General features: G+C 37.5%; 1 protein-coding gene across 1 annotated transcript; it reads right to left on the bottom strand.

Annotated features, from left to right (window-relative positions):
- Positions 1-875: 875 nt before the first annotated feature.
- On the bottom strand, positions 876-18,209 carry RFC3 (replication factor C subunit 3). Its single transcript, XM_061434796.1, has 9 exons — positions 17,994-18,209; positions 16,162-16,299; positions 15,656-15,723; positions 12,167-12,264; positions 8,086-8,267; positions 6,780-6,916; positions 6,592-6,690; positions 2,619-2,688; positions 876-1,168 (listed from the first exon to the last, which is right to left on the bottom strand). The coding sequence occupies exons 1-9, from the start codon at positions 18,078-18,080 to the stop codon at positions 977-979; spliced, it is 1,071 nt and encodes a 356-aa protein (XP_061290780.1). The 5' UTR covers positions 18,081-18,209; the 3' UTR covers positions 876-976.
- Between the last annotated feature and the right edge of the window lie 2,583 nt (positions 18,210-20,792).

The raw sequence follows: 20,792 nt of genomic DNA on the forward strand, positions 1-20,792 counted from the left end.
AGTATCACTTGCTCCCATAAAAAGGGCAACCATCATTCCTCTTAACCTGAACAGTTTCCCAGGTTTAGGTTTTTCAGTGAGTGTGTAGCTGTGTCTTTGCCAATTAAACACTTCCTGATTACTTAGCACCAACTGCTACAAAAGCAGATCTTCCCAATATTCTTATATAGAGCTTGTCATTGACTTTTGTCAAGCAAACCCTTTGTTCCATGAACCAGATTTCTGAATAAAGAATGTTCCAAAGGATAGGACCAATAATATAACAGCATACTTGTTCAAAGAATAATTTCAACAGTAATATACCTTTGCTTCAGAACTATATGATGGATATTCTTTAAGACTCTCAAGTATTAATGAAAAGATCTTTATTTCTTAATAGTCAACCTTATACCAAATCTGAATCACTGAATTAAAAGCTGGATTTCTACAGTTTTAACAGATGGTTCATGCAATTTTCTCCATACCCATGCTATTATAATTCAAAATTAATTCCTATATATGCTGCAAAAATATAATTCTTGGTTGAGGGAAAATATGATTAAAGATAATGACTTGCCAAGCAAAAATTTATGTACCTGTGGCCAAAAATGGTTATCTGGAGGTAAGAAAACAAACCCTGATTTTTTAGGTAAATTTCCTTCAGCAGGGGAGTGAGTGGATGGAAATGGGAGGATCAATACTGCATACTTGGAAAACATACTTTTAAAGTAAATTAAAATCATGTTCCTAGACTCTACAGTTTCCAGTTGTATCCTTTCAATACACTTCAATAGTACAGGAGCAGTTATTTAACTCAGAGAATAATGATTAATAATTCAGAGGAATTACTACCTTTCCCCTTCCAAAAACAAAAAAAAAAAACACACAAATAACACTTAATTAAGCAATGTTAGTTTATTTTACCTGTAGCTCTTCCAATATAAACTGAACATAAATGATGATATTGAGAAATATTAGGAAGAATTACTGAGAGATGTCAGAATATCATGCCTTCCAATCCATCCTCCATGAACTTCTTATAAAGTGCCATAAATTTGGCCACAAACGCTTCCAAGTGATAAATGGCTTTGCTACCCAGTTGTAGACGATGTTCATAGTAAGCTGCCATCTGGGCCACTTCTCCTTTCAGTTGTCCATCACAATTATGTAAAAGTTCTGAGAGAAGGCCCTAAAGAAAGATAAATAGCAATTTTAAAAAGTAATAATTAAAAAAATATTAGCTAAACACGCTTTACTTTTCTCATTCAAAAAGGAAGTGAAACTTAAATACTGATATGTTCTCCTTTTTATTTTTGATGGACCAGCAGACTTCATCCAAAAGAACATACTATTCTAGAGTAAAAATGTGGTAGTTATCTATCATATTTCAACCTCAAATACTTAAATCTACAAGGGTGCAAAGATTTAAGTACAAAGATGCTTACTGTAACATTATTAATTATAATAATCTGTAGACAACCTGAAGTCTAACACTTCAGGTTGTAACACAGGGGTTATATCCAAAAAACTGGTATAGTCATACAATGAAATCCCAGTCATGTACCAAAAAGAATGAGGTAAATCTGTCATGAAACAGCATCCATACTACACTGCTGAATTTAAAAAGCATAGTAGTGTAAAAGACACTAAAGCTTTGTGAAACATACATTGCTGCGTAGCTTCAGTCGTGTCCGACTCTGTGCGACCCCATGGACTGCAGCCTACCAGGCTTCTCCGTCCATGGGATTCTCCAGGCAAGAACACTGGAGTGGGTTGCCATTTCCTTCTCCAATGCATGAAAGTGGAAAGTGAAAGTGAAGTCGCTCAGTCGTATCTGACTCTTAGCGACCCCATGGACTGCAGCCTACCAGGCTCCTCCATCCATGGGATTTTCTGGGCAACAGTACTGTAGTGGGGTGCCATTGCCTTCTCCATGAAACATACATATATGGACTCAATTCAGTGTGACTTGAAAAGAGGTCTTATAGAAAACAGAAGGGGGAATCTTCACTTTTGAATTTTTTCATGTAATTTTAATAAATACAAAGAAATAAAAAGTCTTGTATTGCCTAAGATGTAATAGTCAATTTACAATATCTTTCTAGCTAGAGAGTTGATTAGGTTTAGACCAGACCTAAAGTCGTCCCTCACAAATCACTACTACCTTCTTTAACCTCAATTTTCAAGTGCACTGAGGCTTGCTGTCTAAAATATTAATACTATTCCCTGACTACTTGCATGGATCCATCTTTCAATCCTTCAAGTTTCAGATTAAACATACCTTCCACAGAAGCCATCACTGATTTTCCATAACTCAGCCCTCCATTTTTATCATTTTACCTGGTCACTGCCTTTATAATACTTAGACCATTCTGAAATCCTCTTGCTTCTTGTTTCCCATTCCATTTCACCAAAATGTAACTTCTCTGAAGGAGGCCCACCCTTGTTTCCTTCAACACACTCCTAACGGTGACTGGCACACCTTACAAGCTCCATACAATTTGGACTGAGTATCTGCTGAACTAATGAGCTGGACAGAAAGAACCGACAATATATCTTTGTGCAGCAAAAGCCATGATACCACATAATCAAACCAAATTGTATGGTTATAGACAGTACAAGATTTGAAATCAGAATACCTTCATTATTATTTCAGGAGGAATACAGTGAGTTAGAAGCTCATACAGTCTTCCACGAACTTCAAGGAGCCTGAACAAAACAAAACAATACTTTGTAATGAAAACAGGAGATCATTTTTCTAAGTACCTACTGTGCCATCTTACTTTAAGAATTATACATCCCAATACAAACATTTTCTTCAATGGCTTATCATATTTAAGATACATATATGGGAGCTTTTCCTAACTTTAGTTCATTTTTCTAAAATAAAATTATAGAACTGTCTTAAAGTCAGACAACATTTATATTCATTTACATATATAGACACACACCCACACAGTATTTATATATATACACACTGAAAATACAGAAGACTTCACGCATAGTAAGGGTTGAGCTTATTCACACCACGAATTTTAATATACTTTAATGATACATCAAGTAATATTTTTCTTTCCTTCTCCAGATAGAGATACATAGGAAATGAGAAAATGGTTATGAAAATATTAAATAATAAGTCAATTACAGAAGAAAAGAAAATATAACCATGAATATAACATAATGTTATCATCTCAACTGCAAAGTAAAAAAAAAAATTATGGCAGAGAAACAAAGCTGTTTTGTCATAGAAAGGGCAGTACAAGAGGGTACAGGTGGGCACAAACCCAGGCTGGCTAAGTGAATATGGCCATTTGTTGGAGGGCTCTGTAAGATCATAATTCTAGGCCCTTCTCATAACACTTTCAGGAAGAAAAAGGGTTAATGAGGGAAATACACATGTAACATATTAAAACAGCAAGAAGAAAAGTGACAAATTATATTTACAAAAGTAACTTAATCTTTCTAAATATACTTACCTACCCCTAAAGAAAAAATATTGTTCTGAATCTTTACCAAAATAAGACCACATTATGTTCTATATTTCAGATCAAGCAGGGAAGTGATTTTTAAAAGATTTCTTCAAAGCAGAAGTTAAGACCCCCTTCCTGAGATTCTAGGAGTATGAAGTTGTACCACAATAAAACTAAGTAAAGTAAAAAAAAGACTAGCATTTTTTGAGCAACTGCTATGCACAAGACACTATGACAATAATTTAACTCAGTCACCATATCAGCTATGGTGAGGCATTATCTCCATTTTTTTTTTTTAAAGAAAAAACTAAGGCCCGGATGGTTTAAATAACCTGACAAAGTTGACCATAGCAGAGCCATGATTTAAGCACAAATCTGTCTTAGCCCATACCCTTCCAGTGTCTGCCAAAGCATCTATTTAATCTCTTATCTGTATGAGGTTCACTGCAGTACACTATTTCTCACAAACACAAGTCTCTTTCACTGAAGAGAACATGAAGTTCAGAGAGGTTAAGCTTCCAGCAGAACTTATATAGTTGAAGCAGCATTACCTCAAGTCTGATTCCAAAGGCCTTAATGTCTCTTGGACATGACAGTATATACCCCAAATAAAATCTGATTCTTAACGTATAAATGACAGATGATATGAAATTATTTTAATAATGCATATAGCTTATTTCTAAAAAGCTGATTCACAATATATTTACGTATACAACTGTACTCTAACAATACTGTGTGCATCTCACACATGTTCTCATGCTTCTCTTAGTCTGAGTTCATTTCTAATATGATTTCATTTCTAAAACATTAATATATTCTACATTATTAAGCCGGTGTCATTATCTCTTGGAGGTTACAAGTGATAATGAGTACAAATTATTCTATCAGAGAAACATGGTATTCTAGAACTGCCTCTGCCTCTTACTAACCAAATGTCCCTGAAAAAAAGCAACAATCTTGCTAAGAATCAGTTTTCTATCTGTAAGATAGTAATAATGCATTCCTCACAGGACTGTTATTTGAATTAAATGAAATAGTGTAAATGTCAGCATAATAATTGCTCATCAGATATAAGCTGCTAGTCACATGAGAAAGGTGGAGCAGAGAACCTGCCTGCAAAGGCAGGAGATGCAAGAGATGCAGGTTCAGATCCCTGGGTCAGGAAGATCCCCTGGAGAAGGAAATGGCAACTCACTCCATTATTCTTGCCTAGAAAATTCCACGGACAGAGAAGCTTGCGGGGCTACAGCCTACGGGGTCAAAAAAAGTTGGACACTCTGAGCACATATCACAGACACATATCACATTAGAAAATAAGAAATTTCCTAACATGTATCAAAAAAAGAATCAAGACTATCAATATTACAGCTAGACTACAGGGTCAAAAATCAGGAGTCATTGGTACTGTGCGGACCAATGTTCAAAATGACACTGGCCATCCTAGTATTTCTGGACAGCTTCAAGGCTTTGGAAATTAAGAGGAATATTTTGTTTTAAAGACACAATGCCATCAAATCCCAAATCTGTTAATCTAAATAGGGAACAGCAGCACTTCTTCCTGGACAAATTCATTTATGAGCTGTCAAAATTTGTTTGGAAACTGGAGGAACGGGCAGCAGCAGCAGAATTAAGAAAAGTAATAATCAACTTAAGTCTTAAAAATACATTTAATAATGTCAAATATTGCAACATCTGTACCTAAATCTCTTTAAGAGTGGGAAAGTTCAACTATTATCATCAATTTTTCTTCTTTAAAATCAGAACAAAAACAAGAAAAGTCACCTTTGGTGTGGAAATATTTTATGAAAGTAAAAAGCTCCTAAGACATGCTTCATTTGAATTTTATTTCCTTAAAACTTGAGATTTCTTCACTACCTGACAGTATTTACAAAATGGAATGCACACTTTATCCTAAAGTCAAGGTTTCTTTTCTCAAGAATCTACTTAAAACATCTGGCACTTTTCGAAAACTATTTCTTCAACTAAAATAGATGAAGAGGAATTCAATGCAAACTTTGATAAAATACCAAGTACCGATTTTCTATGACCATTCACCTCTTCTAATCTATTATGGTTGTCCAACAGTACATATTGCAATTTCCTTTGGAGAATTTCTTATAAAAATAACAATTCTCAGATATACCACCCAAGAGGAGAAACACAGTATATTCCTTCTCCCAATTATATTCACGTAAACCAAGGAAGCTTACATTTCAGTGGCTGCACTCAATCTAGTCTGTTTCCTAAAATAATCAATAACCCTCTCTAAAGTCCAAAGATGGGTTTCTCATTTCAGACAGGCAAAAAAAAGTAGGAGACTGTGTCTCAGTGAGCTTATACAACCTTCACCAGACTTTCCAAAAGTACCAAGCCTTAAGACTGTCACTCTTGATTTGGAGAAGAGCCAATTGCCCTCCTCAATCAAAGTCATAACAAATCCAACCGGCTATGGTTGAAGTACTTTCAGTGTGGTCTACTACTGAATAAGAGACCCAAGAAGCAAACAGAAACATCTGTGCAGCAGATATGCACAAAACACTTCCTACATACTGACGGCACATACACAGTATTATTCTTAATGGAGCCTATCATCACACATGAGCTCGGAGTCTTCTAGTTCTCAAACCACTATCACACAATCTCTCTTCATTATACAAATGAAAAAGCTGAAGCTCTAAGTTTATAAAGTTACCTGCTTAAGGACACTTAGCTAAAAATTAGAAGAACTTGGAAGTCTACACACAGTCTAGTGTCTTTCTATAACACATCAATTACAAAGTTATACAGTGTTATCTTCAATATTAGAAAGCTAGACACATCATGCTATGCATTAATATTAAATCATCCAAGATTCTGAGGGGGAAAAAAAACCTTAAACTTCCAAAATTTGTTTCAATTTATGTGTAAGTTCCATACTTGCATGCCAGTAGCTTGTTAAAAGCCATGATATCATACACCAACTATTCTGAACCATTAAATGTCTAAAACTCTACTTTTTCTTTAGAAGTATAGTATTTTATAATTTAAATTTAATTATAATGCTACATGGCATGGTATCAGTATAAAACAGCTAATCTACAACTTAGAATATCTGTACTGTCTCAGTGATCAAACTTTTATGGTGATCTTTTATAGCGGTTACCTCTGTGGAGTTTGTTGACTGACAATAGCATTGGCAGTCTCCCTCAGATACACCTCCCAATCTGTTTCAGGGATTTCTTGATCTGCAGTAAAAGGATATCTACATGACAAAAAGAGAACACAATAAATTAAACGAAAGTGGTTTATATCACAACATGATTCCTGTAGTAACTGACCCCTTTTACTCACTGTTGCACTCTGCAGGCTTCACACATAAGCAGAGCTTTTCTGAGATTTCTGCAGGACTTCTCGGCAAGTCTATGAGCCAGTTGTGGAGGAAGATTTAGACCCTCCTTCTTACACACAGTAGATAACACATGGCAAATCTACAAATAAAATAATAAAGTAACAAAAATGAGCAATCTGCCAAACTGCATGCTGAGACAATTTCTGTTAAGAATATTGTTACAGAACCCCAATCTTTCTTTTTTTGGTCACTGCTGCTATTGCTAAGTCACTTCAGTCGTGTCCGACTCTGTGCGACCCCATAGACAGCAGCCCACCAGGCTCCCCCGTCCCTGGGATTCTCCAGGAAAGAACACTGGAGTGGGTTGCCATTTCCTTTTTGGTCACTACCCTACCCTAATCCACTGTTCCTTCAGCAGGAAGCCAGGGGACTAACCTAGCTATCAGGTAGAGTCAGCAACTAGATGGGCACCTGGAGAAAGATCTGGTCCCACTTCCATGCCTGCCAGCCTCCTCAAGGCAGCAGGGAGTTGGAGACAAAGGGCCACAGGTTGGTGGCAAAAACACTGCTCACAAGGCTGCCAAGTTGAGCTGTACAAGCCTAACTGGACACAACTCAGGCACCAAGACGTGAATGGTACTCATGGGAGAGACATAACCTGGTGGTCCTGCTGCTTTATAAACATTTTAAACTCTAAAACTCTCAAAATCTTTACAAGTGAAACTCACAATACAATGTCACTTATTATCCCTACTTTGCATAAAATCACCCCAAACCTATTAACAGCAGAAACTTGCTTACTGTGAGAAACTGGCATTTTTACTGATAGCTATCAAGAATGCTATGACTGAAGCAACTTAGCCATAGCAGCAGCATTAAGAATGATAAAGGAAAAAAAAAATACACTTTATGTTGATTCAAACTAACTTTGGTCTCTGAACTAGGGACTAGGAATTCCCAAATCATCTTCTTGAAAAATCTATTTCCTAAATATTCAAGTCTCCTCTATAAGCCAGTTAAGTCAGGTTGAGGTAGAAGCCACTAAGTAACTAGCTTTCCCTTAGTTTTATAAAATCCACAATTACTACCTATTTAAAGAAAAAGATGATTTAAAGAAAAGAACATTTTCTATATACTGATATCTAGTATTTACTACTATAATGGTTTGAGTTAGCACCTAGGCCATAGCTATTTCTGAATTGCTGACATAGTTCACTACGTTTTTACAAGAACAAACACAATAGGGATGTACACACAGTATGCATGGAATCTGAACTGAATTGTTCTGAAAAATTTAACTTGACTTACATCTTCAATGCTGGGAGCAGGCACACGAACTGCAAGGCACCTACTACGAATAGGTGGTATCACTTTAGACGTAGAATTGCAACACAAGATCAATCTGCAGGTGGACATATACTTTTCCATGGTTCTGCGCAAGGCATGTTGAGCATCTTTAGTGAGTTTGTCAACTTCCGTCAATAACACAACTGAGTGAAGGAGAAACAAAACAAACTTTTGAGTATTTATCTTTCTCATTATTCAGAGTGAAATCCTAAATAGTAAGCCTAATATACTACTTTTCCCTTTGGAGAAGACATACAAAAGTTATAGGTATGGTAGAATTTATTTTTATTAAAAAAAAATTCTAGCTTACTTCAATCTGTATAATAGGCTCCAGTTTCATCCACCTCATTAGAACTGATTCAAATGTATTCTTTTTAATGGCTGAGTAATACTCCATTGTGTATATGTACCACTGCTTTCTTATCCATTCGTCTGCTGATGGCCATCTAGGTTGCTTCCATGTCCTGGCTATTATAAACAGTGCTGCAATGAACATTGGGGTACATGTGTCTCTTTCAATTCTGGTTTCCTCGGTATGTATGCCCAGCAGTGGGATTGCTGGGTCGTATGGCAGCTCTATTTCCAGTTTTTTAAGGAACCTCCACACTGTTCTCCATAGTGGCTGTACTAGTTTGCATTCCCACCAACAGTGTAAGAGGGTTCCCTTTTCTCCACACCTTCTCCAGCATTTATTGCTTGTAGACTTTTGGATAGCAGCCATTCTGACTGGCGTGAAATGGTACTTCATTGTGGCTTTGATTTGCATTTCTCTGATAATGAGTGATGTTGAGCATCTTTTCATGTGTTTGTTAGCCATCTGTATGTCTTCTTTGGAGAAATGTCTGTTTAGTTCTTTGGCCCATTTTTTGATTGCGTTGTTACTTTTTCTGGAATTGAGTTGCAGGAGTTGCTTGTATATTTTTGAGATTAATTTTTTGTCAGTTGCTTCATTTGCTATTATTTTCTCCCATTCTGAAGGCTGTCTTTTCACCTTGCTTATAGTTTCCTTTGTTGTGCAGAAGCTTTTAATTTTAATTAGGTCCCATTTATTTTTGCTTTTATTTCCAATATTCTGGGAGGTGGGTCATGGAGGATCCTGCTGTGATTTATGTCAGAGAGTCTTTTGCCTATGTTCTTCTCTAGGAGTTTTATAGTTTCTGGTCTTACGTTTAGATCTTTAATCCATTTTGAGTTTATTTTTGTGTATGGTGTTAGAAAGTGTTCTAGTTTCATTCTTTTACAAGTGTTTGACCAGTTTTTCCAGCACTGCTTGTTATAGAGATTGTCTTTTCTCCATTGTATATTCTTGCCTCCTTTGTCAAAGATACGGTGTTCATAGGTACATGGATTTACCTCTGGGCTTTCTATTCTGTTCCACTGATCTATATTTCTGTCTTTGTGCCAGTACCATACTGTCTTGATGACTGTGGCTTTGTAGTAGAGCCTGAAGTCAGGCAGGTTGATTTCTCCAGTTCCATTCTTCTTTCTCAAGATTGCTTTGGTTATTCAAGGTTTTTTGTATTTCCACACAAACTGTGAAATTATTTGTTCTAGCTCTGAGAAAAATACTGTTGGTAGCTTGATAGGGATTGCATTGAATCTATAGATTGCTTTGAGTAGTATACTCATTTTCACCATATTGATTCTTCTGATCCACGAACACGGTGTATTTCTCCATCAATTAGTGTCCTCTTTGATTTCTTTCACCAGTGTTTTATAGTTTTCTATATATGTCTTTGTTTCTTTAGGTAGGTAATATTCCTAAGTATTTTATTCTTTTCATTGCAATGGTGAATGGAATTGTTTCCTTAATTTCTCTATTTTCTCATTATTAGTGTATACAGAGTGAAGTAAACCAGAAAGAAAAACACCAATACGGTATACTAATGCATATATATGGAATTTAGAAAGATGGTAATGATAACCCTGTATGCGAGACAGCAAAAGAGACACAGATGTATAGAACAGTCTTTTGGACTCTGTGGGAGAGGGTGAGGGTGGGATGATTTGGGAGAATGACATTAAAACATGTATAATATCATATGTGAAACGAATCGCCAGTCCAGGTTCGATGCACGATACAGGATGCTCGGGGCTGATGCATTGGGATGACCCAGAGGGATGGTATGGGGACGGAGATGGGAGAGGGGTTCAGGGTAGGGAACACATGTATACCCGTGGAAGATTCATGTCAATGTATGGCAAAACCAATACAATATTGTAAAGTAATTAGCCTCCAATTAAAATAAATAAATTTATACTAAAAAAAAATCTAAGATCAAACACTAAGATAATGAAGCTAAAGAGGTTATTTTGTTGCAGAATCTACTGTAGTCTTTTTATACTTATATGCAGTAAAAATCACCAAGACAAGGATATAGTGTGCTGCATTTACCCAAAATATTTCACTCAGGTGTGTACTTCTGTAGAAAATCTTAGCATTCTAAGGAATATACTTTGGAAAACATTGTCACAAGAGATGTAGCAAATAAGGGATAAAGATATCTGGTTACTTGTATAATAAGATTCTACCTGGTCATAATCAAGGATTGGCCTTAAAGTGTTTGAGAAATTCAGTATGCAGGGACTGAATCCAGCATTGTATTAAATTACTTCAAGAAGATGACAGTGATAGCAGTGCAGCATTTGAATCTCTCCCATAAAAGAACAGATTCCAAGATCCAAGACAACATTTACATTGAAACTAGGTGACAAGATGTCCCCAAGAACCCTAAATATAAGTAAGTGAGAACAAGAAACTACGTGTGGGAAGAGGTGGCTAGGATCCACCAGTTTTTTGGTATCTTCAGAACAGGAGAACCTTAAATCACCCACAAAAGCACACTGAATATATGAGCCAATCTGAGAACAGCATCCATAGGGTTCAATTCATGAACAAGAGCTAAGGGACCTTGATGCAATAAGATCTGACAGACCAGTGGACTAAAGATAACAAAATGAAGCTCTCTTCCAAGACAATGATTCCCAATGACAAATTCTGGAAATCGAACACAAACTGAATAGAATAAATAAAAATAAGGAGATCAATCACAATATCTGACAGGAGAGCAGTAAAAAAATAATGCAAAACTAAATAATTGCTAGGCAGAAAACAGCACAATATTTTAAAAACTGTAGTGAGGATTACTCCAGAAATACAAAGCAGTTTCATTAGACGATCCAGTAAGATAATAATGAGAACTAAGAAGAAAAATTATAAGACCACAAAGAATATTTGAAAAAAAAATTTTTGATTTTGAAATGTAGAGATTAAGGAGAAAAGATAAGAAATAGGCTGGAATACGTAAGATGATTCACACAACAGTAAAATGAGCAATGAAAAAAAGGTAAAATTATCACATTCACTAAAGAAAAAGTATAGCTTATTTTCTCCACTAAATCTGACAAGGATTAAAAATAATAAACGTTAGACAGAAATGGGCATTCCTAAATACTGCTGGCAGTAGCACAAATCTGTATCTTTTTTCAAATGAAGATTTTGGCAAAATATGTCAAAAACATTAAATATTGGCATACATATCAGAAAATTTGTTGTAAAAATATATGGTGTTATGCACAAAATACTGGAAATGTTAACAGTAATGGTCTCTGGATGGTGGGATTATAGCTGATTTGAATTTTCTTTTGTTTAGCAATATATTTAATAATGAACATATAACTTTTGTTCAAAGAATCATTATTTGTAAATCACGCAATTCCCTTTTAAAATTCTTTTTCCATTACTAATCTAAATATTTTATTAATTCTAAAGTAACAAATAGGTGGCACAAACAGTTCTCTTTCTGACACAATTCAACTCCATTAGACTATAAATTCCTGGAGCACAGAGTTTATGTTTCTCTTCTTCACTTCTACATATTAAAAAAAAAAAAAAAAGGTGGCATAGTGCTTGGCACAGAACAGGTTAATAACATATTTGCTAAATGGTTGGAATTTACATTCCTCATTATATTTTCCTCTTACACCCATTACTTATAATTTAAGTGCCTGCCTCATCCAAAATAAAAAAATTATCACATACCTTTAAAATCTTTTTGAGAGCTTGTTTCAAGTTGCTGTGATTGTGCCACTGTTTTCAACATCTCCTGAATTACTACCCGATCGCTATTTCCAGCATCACTATATAAAATAAAAGTAGTGGTAAATATATACATGCAAATATTTAATAAGTACTAACCCTTACTTGTAAGCTAAGAAAAATCTTGAAGATCTTCAGTGATTAAAATTTTAAGCAAACTGAGTGACACTACATTCACAAAACTTTAAAACTGAAGTGTTTTAGGATCACTAATGACTGTGTGGATCACAATGAACTGTGGAAAATTCTGAAAGAGATGGGAATACCAGACCACCTGATCTGCCTCTTGAGAAACCTGTATGCAGGTCAGGAAGCACAGTTAGAACTGGACATGGAACAACAGACTGGTCCAAATAGGAAAAGGAGTATGTCAAGGCTGTATATTGTCACCCTGCTTATTTAACTTCTATGCAAAGTACATCATGAGAAACGCTGGGCTGGATGAAGCACAAGGTGGATCAAGATTGCTGGGAGAAATATCAATAACCTCAGATATGCAAATGACACCACCCTTATGGCAGAAAGTGAAGAGGAACTAAAAGGCCTCTTGATGAAAGTAACAGAGTAGAGTGAAAAAGTTGGCTTAAAGCTCAACATTCAGAAAACGAAGATCATGGCACCCGGTCCCATCACTTCATGGCAAACAGATGGGGAAACAGTGCAAACAGTGGCTGACTTTATTTTTCTGAGCTCCAAAATCACTGCAGGTGGTGACTGAAGCCATGAAATTAAAAGATGTTTGCTCCTTGGAAGGAAAGTTATGACCAACCTAGACAGGATATTAAAAAGCAGAGACATAACTCTGCCAACAAAGGTCTGTCTAGTCTATGGTTTTTCCAGTGGTCATGTATGGATGTGAGAGTTGGGACTATAAAGAAAGTTGAGCGCCAAAGAATTGATGCTTTTGAACTGTGGTGTTGGAGAAGACTCTTGAGAGTCCCTTGGACTGCAAGGAGATCCAACCAGTCCATCCTAAAGGAGATCAGTCCTGGGTGTTCATTGGAGGGACTGTTGCTGAAGCTGAAACTCCAGTACTTTGGCCACCTGATGAGAGGAGCTGACTCATTTGAAAAGACCCTGATGCTGGGAAAGACTGAGAGCAGGAGGAGAAGGGGATGACAGAGGATGAGACGGTTGGATGGCATCACTGACACAATGGACATGGGTTTGGGTGGACTCTGGAAGTTGGTGATGGAGAGGGAGGCCTGGCGTGCTGCGGTTCATGGGGTCGCAAAGTCGGACACGACTGAGCGACTGAACCAAACTGAAACATACTCCTATACTCAACTACAATTTGATTAACATAACTGAAAACACCAAACATGTTCTTAAGTTTCAGTTCAGTTCAGTCACTCAGTCGTGTCCAACTCTTTGCGACCCCATGAATCACAGCACACCAGGCCTCCCTGTCCATCACCAACTCCCAGAGTTCACCCAAACTCATGTCAATTGAGTCAGTGATGCCATCCAACCATCTCATTTTCTGTTGTCCCCTTCTCTTCCTGCCCTCAATCCTTCTCAGCATCAGGGTCTTTTCGAATGAGTCAGCTCTTCACATCAGGTGGCCAAAGTATTGGAGTTTCAGCTTCAACATCAGTCCTTCCAATGAACACCCAGGACTGATCTTTAGGATGGACTGGTTGGATCTCCTTGCAGTCCAAGGGACTCTCAAGAGTCTTCTCCAACATCACACTTCAAAAGCATCAATTCTTTGGCGCTCAGCCTTCTTTATAGTCCAACTCTCACATCCATACATGACTACTATAAAAACCACAGCCTTGACTAGATGGACCTTTGTTGACAAATATCTCTGCTTTTTAATATCCTGTCTAGGTTGGTCATAACTTTAGATCCAAGGAGTAAGCCACTTAAAAAGAGACATAGCTATTAACAGTACCAAATACTTTGACACTTCTGTATCCACTATAGTTAATACCTGCTGCTGCTGCTGCTAAGTCGCTTCAGTCGTGTCTGACTCTGTGCGACCCCATAGACGGCAGCCCACTAGGCTCCACCGTCCCTGGGATTCTCCAGGCAAGAATACTGGAGTGGGTTGCCATTTCCTTCTCCAATGCACCAAAGTGAAAAGTGAAAGTGAAGTCGCTCAGTCGTGTCCGACTATTAGAGACCCCATGGACTGCAGCCTACCAGGCTCCTCCATCCATGGGATTTTCCAGGCAAGAGTACTGGAGTGGGGTGCCATTGCCTTCTCCGAGTTAATACCTAGTCACAGCTAATTTCTTAGTTACCTACAACTACTCAAAATATAAAAATAACTTGTTAAAACAAATTTGATCTGTGTTCTTCTTCTCCATCCCCAAACTAGCAAAGGTGTGTGAGAGAACAAGCCTAGACAAGTTGTTCCCAGTATCAGCAGAGTTGATTCAAGGTCTTAGAAAGGGGATGGGATAAGCAAATGAAGTTCAGGATACAAAACAGAACTCTGTAAGCTGTTGATTTATAGGCATTACCAATCATTTATACCAATATCATTGCTTTAGCACTTAAGCCCTGTACCTCACAAACCAAAATAAGTCACCTGGTTATTTAGGTTGAATGTCAATTCCAAACACCTGAAAAACAAAGAGCTTAATCTCCAATTGACTATTCGTGCTACAGAAGAACTCTTAATCAGAAAAAGAGGGCAAAGAAATCAGCTTTAGTTTATTTTCTTAAACAGCCATCATGTCCTTCTCAATATTATTAGATCAATATACCCTCTAATCCAAAAACTGAAAGAAAATGGAAAGAATGAACGAGTAACCCAAATTCACTTTATAAAATATTTTCTCAGGCATTTACAAACTTTTTAGACATACTTTGCTCACCAGTTCTGAATAAGTCAATATAACAAAAATTTACTGACTATTCAAAGTACTTTGTGTAACACACAGAGCTTTATAGAGCAAGAACTTAATTATTAAAAATTTTTGACTTGGGGGAGGGGTCTCAGAGAGAAGGGAAAGTGGAAAGTTTCTAGGCTCCCTGTTTCACACAGGGCAGCTTCATTTTCATTTGTTTTATATTTTGTCTCTCTATACGGAGATCAGCCCTGGGATTTCTTTGGAAAGAAAGATGCTAAAGCTGAAACTCTAGTACTTTGGCCACCTCATGCGAAGAGTTGACTCATTGGAAAAGACTCTGATGCTGGGAGGGATTGGGGGCAAGAGGAGAAGGGGACGACAGAGGATGAGATGGCTGGATGGCATCACTGACTTGATGGACGTTAGTCTGAGTGAACTCCGGGAGTTGGTGATGGACAGGGAGGCCTGGCGTGCTGGGATTCATGGGGTCGCAAAGAGTGGGACATGACCGAGCAACTGATCTGATCTGATACATGATTTTATATCAAAAAACCATTCTACTCTTTAAAAAAAGAAGTCTGAACACCACTATTCTAAAAATGCTTATTTCTATGTAGTATCCACTTACCTAGGATTAACTTCAAGGTGGTAATTGCTTGCAATAGTGCTAATTTCAATTTTCTTTTTCGATGGAGTCTGTGGACAAAGAAAAGAGTTATTTTTTTAATGTTTATTGGCTATTTCTCCTATTATCTGTATTTCATTTTTTTTTAAATTATATAAACAATTTATGCTTATTAAAAAAATAAAACTTTAGATAATCACCACTAATGTTAGCCCCATTCTTAATGTGCAGGTATACATGTTTTTATATACACTAGGTCATATCACACATCTTGTTTTTCGTGGATCACTTTTTTCCTTTACCTCCAGAAACCTCCAAACTATCCCCAGCTAACAGCAGATCATTATAAACAATCTGCATATGCCCTTTCACAGCCTGTTCCGTGATAATACACAAAAATAAACACATACTATTAATAACACATTATTGAATAGTGTCTGTGTTTCTCATAAAAATTGTTTTTAAAGGAGGTAATCATATATATTTCTGTTTCAAATTGAAATGCTTACTGTGATGGTCTGATGTTCAATTCTCAATTTTTCCACTCCAACACCATAAAGTTCACGTAGAATACACATAATTCTTGTCTTTTTTCCAGCACCTGATGGTCCATACACTAACAGATGAGGAAAGTCACCACATTGTACCTGGAATAAAAAGGATAAGGCATTTTCCCTAGAGAAGCCACTGCTTCTACATGTAGAAACTACTTTCTATGTATGAAATATTTTGTCTCTAGGAAAGTTCAAAAACACGTGTGTGTGAATGAACATAGAGACAGACATATCTTTAACTATGAAATCGATTATTCCCCTGGAATTAATGCTGTATAGGCTGGATGGCATCACCGACTCAATGGACATGAGTTTGGGTAAACTCCGGGAGTTGGTGATGGACACGGAGGCCTGGCGTGATGCGATTCATGGGGTCGCAAAGAGTCAGACACGACTGAGTGACTGAACTGAACTTATATATCTAGCACAGTACATGTAAGATACAACACTATATGCTAGAAAGCAAGAAATCCCAAACCTGGCTGACTATCAGATGTGCTTAAAAATACTTATAATAAAAGACTGATTAATTCCAGGACTCCATTCACAAGATTAAGATTCAATAACTGAGACTGTGATGACTGCCATAGTTTGCACTTCTACAAAGAGTCCCTTGGATGAGAAATGAGTGCATTTGGTTTTATTTGGAAGGTAAAGGAAAACTTTGTAGGGGAGAAGGAAAGTAAAGTGGGGAAAAGAAGGTAGCCAACAAGTGTTATCAACTTAAAAACCACTCTGGACATCTGGAGCTTGATCCTGCTGGGGATACACCTGAAGCCAGTGTGAAAATACATTACAGTATTAAACCACCCAAGGAATGGGGAAGCTGCAGTATGATACATTACCTCTCCTCAAACCTTTGCTAGTTTGGGAAAGAAAATGGGGGATAAGGTGTTAATTCCCTGGCATTTCAAATCTGCTTAGTGGTGTCAGCAAGAAAAAGCCTCCAGCAAGTGCAGATGCAGGGAGCTGGAAGTCAGGTCTGTGTAATCTCACAAGTTAAGAGCAAAAGAATGGAGTAGGATGCTGACAGTTCTGTATTACAGAACTACACTATGTGTTTTAAATATGTTCACAGGTGATTCTGATGTTCAAGTCAGGCCTGGGGGCCAGTGCTGTGAAGGTTATAAAGATGACAAGACACAGACCTTAACCTTCTGAAAAGCATAAAATCTTGTGGAGTGTAATTTTATAAATAACCATTTAAAAATAAAGAAGTATCAACAGAAGTGCTGTTAAGTAAACTTTAATACTTTACAAACTTATCTATCGCTGGCACTGAAAGAATAAAGTGTCAAGGAAAGGAACTATTCACCTAATACAGTGCATGGAAAAAGGAGGTGCTCCACAAATACAGCCTTCATTTTTTAAATTTCGATCCCAGCAAAAATAAAAGTTATGCTGCAAGTGTTTCTGTTTTATTAAGTTGAAGATTAAAACGTAAACAGGTGAATACTTTTGAAAAGCCAATCTATTAACTCAAGACTAACATTAAATCTCTGTACAAATATTTATTCCAACCCCTATACAATAAAAAACGGGACAAAGGAAATAAAATATATCCCATGGTTAAGAAAATCAAAGAGGACAGTTCTCAAGGAGACTTTCTTTGTTTGCAAGCACAGTCCCCGGCCCCACACTCTGTCCCCGTCCCTGTTTTACTTTTCTCCACAGCACTTGACACCTTCTAAAGCCGGAGGGCGAAGCTCCGCTCTTGAGGGGCGCGAAACCTCCGAGTGGCGCACCTCCCCTCCCCCGGCTCTTTCCGCCTCGTCCCGCCGACTCACCAGGTTGCGCAGCTGGGCCGCCTGCTCCTTGTGATAGTCCAGCTGTCCCAAGGAGCAGGGCCGGTATTTGTCCACCCAGAGGCTCATTCCAGCCCGAGTTCCCAGGGTCAAACACTCGAATGCCCCGCGCGCGCGCCCCCCTCACAGACCCACGAACAAGTTTTCCCGCGAGCTCCAAATCTCGCGACAGCACTACCGGCGTGTTCGCGTAGCTAGGCACGGAAAGACTACGGAAGCCTAGTTTGGACAAAATTGGTCGCAATGTCGGAACCGCCTATTTATTAATGTTCATTGTTTCATTTAATAATTTATTCTTTGCTCCCACCCTTATCATAGTACAGGAATTATTAAGCAAAACTGGAAAATTGTCTCTGATACTCTAGGAGTCAAATCTGGGTACTTCAGAGACACCACCATTCTGAACTCATTTCATTCGTTCATTCATTCACTCGTTCCTTCCATCGAAACCTACCAACTATTTACCTTGTGGAGTTCTGTATTTGGCACCAGAATATATCCGGCTTGGGACTTGTCTCACGTGGCAGGGACCAAAACAAGCTCTATTGAGTAAACCGCTAAAATTAAGATGTAATCTTCATTACGTTTCCTGACCTCCATTCCTCAAGATTCTTAATGGATTTAAAGCTAAGGAATCTAAAAGGTCGTGAAAAAGCTACAGAAATGGGACAACTCAAACTGCACCTCTTAAATACACTTCTCTCGATGTATGTAATTTTAATTACATGTTTAACTTACACTTTTACTTTACATATTGTTCAGAATCCTAAATACTGCAACGGGACAGAAATTAATTTCCAATATGTGTAATAACCTTCTATCAAGGTCCCCCCTCTCATTCATTTATGACACAAGAATTGACTGTATTCTCTGAATCATCATATTTACTGAATTATTCATATGTGCAGGAAATTACTCGGCACAATTAATAACAACATCAAGTAAAAGACACAGCCTCTATTCGCAAAAAACTTCTGAAACAACCTGTGAGACTTCCACCTCAAGACCTTTCCACGTAGGATTTCAGCCCAGTGCACTTCTCTGGGGCAAACCTGTAGCTGGTTCTTGCCAGAATCAGGAGTAAGGTTCTTAAGGCTGGATCTAATTTTGTTTCTTTAAAGAGGAAGAAATTTCATGGTTGCAAGAAGCTGAGAGACCAGTTCAGGGCATAAAAGGATATATGTAACTTTGGCTTTACCGCTGTGCTTATGAGTTTTCTTCTTTTTTCATATACTTGGACAGATTTGGACCTTCTTTTTCAGAGAGCATACCCAGAAAAATTCGCTGGTGTCCGGCCTCTATTAATAAAAATGAGAAAGTTCTGACCCTTTTTCTTATAATTTTCTCTGATTATGGTCAATGATCAATTATAATTGGTAAATAGAACTTATAATAAAGCATGTTATAATTCCATTCCCTCATTTAACACAGAATTAATAGGCAGATCCCTTTCTGCACTTTAGAAATAAAATTATATACTAAGAGAAAATTTTGAAGAGATTATGAATGGAAAATCCATAGTAAATTGTGGCAGAGACAATGCTCTGTATTCACCAAACCTCTTTCCTGTTCCTCCTGAGGGGACAGGGATGCTTTCTCCAGCTTCCTCAGAAATTAGTGGAATTCTGTGACTGAGTTCTGGCCAATAGAAAGCAGGTCTGCAATGATGAGTCCTACCTCCATTCCTATCCAATTTAAACTCCTGGGTCCTCCTGCATACTTTCTCTGTTCATTGGCCAGTTCGAAGCAGAAAATCCAGAGGAGGTTTTGAGGCTCTAGGGGACAGTTGAGGCCCTTGATAGTAGGAAACCATGTTCCTTCATCTTAGGCCAGAGTGATCCACCCTCTCCCCCAAACAAAGTGGTTAATTTATGCAGGAGAAGATCAAATGGATCATCAGTGAGAGATTGAGAAAAGTGAAACAGAGGAGAACGTAAAGCCAGAGCACCCTGTATTATCAAGATCACTTCGAGGAGCAACTGGAGCTTGACCCCTCTGGAGACTTTTTGAGGAATGTATAGAGTATATCTTTGAATCATCTATTTAGGAGGGCTGGGGAGACGTTCTTATACCCTACTGGTTGAGGTTTTCTCCCCTGAGGATGGTAATTCACAATACACAGTTCTGTACTGGGCCTATGTACTAAGTAGGACCCTGCTTGTGCCCATGCTGTCAAAGGACAAGAATCTGACCATTTTTTTCTTATCCATTATCTGTTTCCTCATCCACTTATGCTCCAAGAACACAGGTATTAATGAACTTGAGCTATTTTTAAGTGTACAATTCAGTAGCATTAAATATATTTATTCACATTGTTGTACAATCATCATTATTATCTGTCTCCAGAAATTTTTCATCATCCCAAACTGCAATTCTGCACATATTAAAAGTAACTCCCTGTGCTGGTAATCCCCAGGCTATGGCAATCAGCATTCTACTTTATGTTCTCTATAAATTTGACTAATCTGGGTACCTTTATAAGTGGAGCCATATAGTATTTATCTTTTCATGTTTCGTTTATTTTACATACTTTCGTACCTTTAAAGTTCATCAATGTTGTAACATGTATCAGAATTTCACTTTTTCAAGGCTGAATAACATTCCATTGTAGGTATATACCATAATTTACTTATCTACTTATCCATCAATAGACATTTGGGTTGTTTTAATCTTTTGGCTTCTGTGAATGATGCTACTATGAACATTAGTGTGCAAATATCTGTTCAAGCTTCTGATTCCAGATTGTCTGGGGCAAATGGCCAGAAGTGGAATTACTACAGT

The sequence above is a fragment of the Bos javanicus genome, chromosome 12 (genome assembly GCF_032452875.1).
Source record: "Bos javanicus breed banteng chromosome 12, ARS-OSU_banteng_1.0, whole genome shotgun sequence".
Taxonomy (NCBI): Eukaryota; Metazoa; Chordata; class Mammalia; order Artiodactyla; family Bovidae; genus Bos; species Bos javanicus.

Excerpts from the sequence above, each read along its gene's own strand:
- RFC3 (XM_061434796.1), bottom strand. The coding sequence starts at position 18,080 with ATGAGCCTCTGGGTGGACAAATACCGGCCCTGCTCCTTGGGACAGCTG. Across the intron at positions 6,917-8,085 it reads CTGCTCCCAGCATTGAAGAT|ATTTGCCATGTGTTATCTAC; the intron begins GTAAGTCAAGTT and ends TTTTATTTGTAG. Across the intron at positions 6,691-6,779 it reads GAAGCCTGCAGAGTGCAACA|ATATCCTTTTACTGCAGATC; the intron begins GTGAGTAAAAGG and ends TTTGTCATGTAG.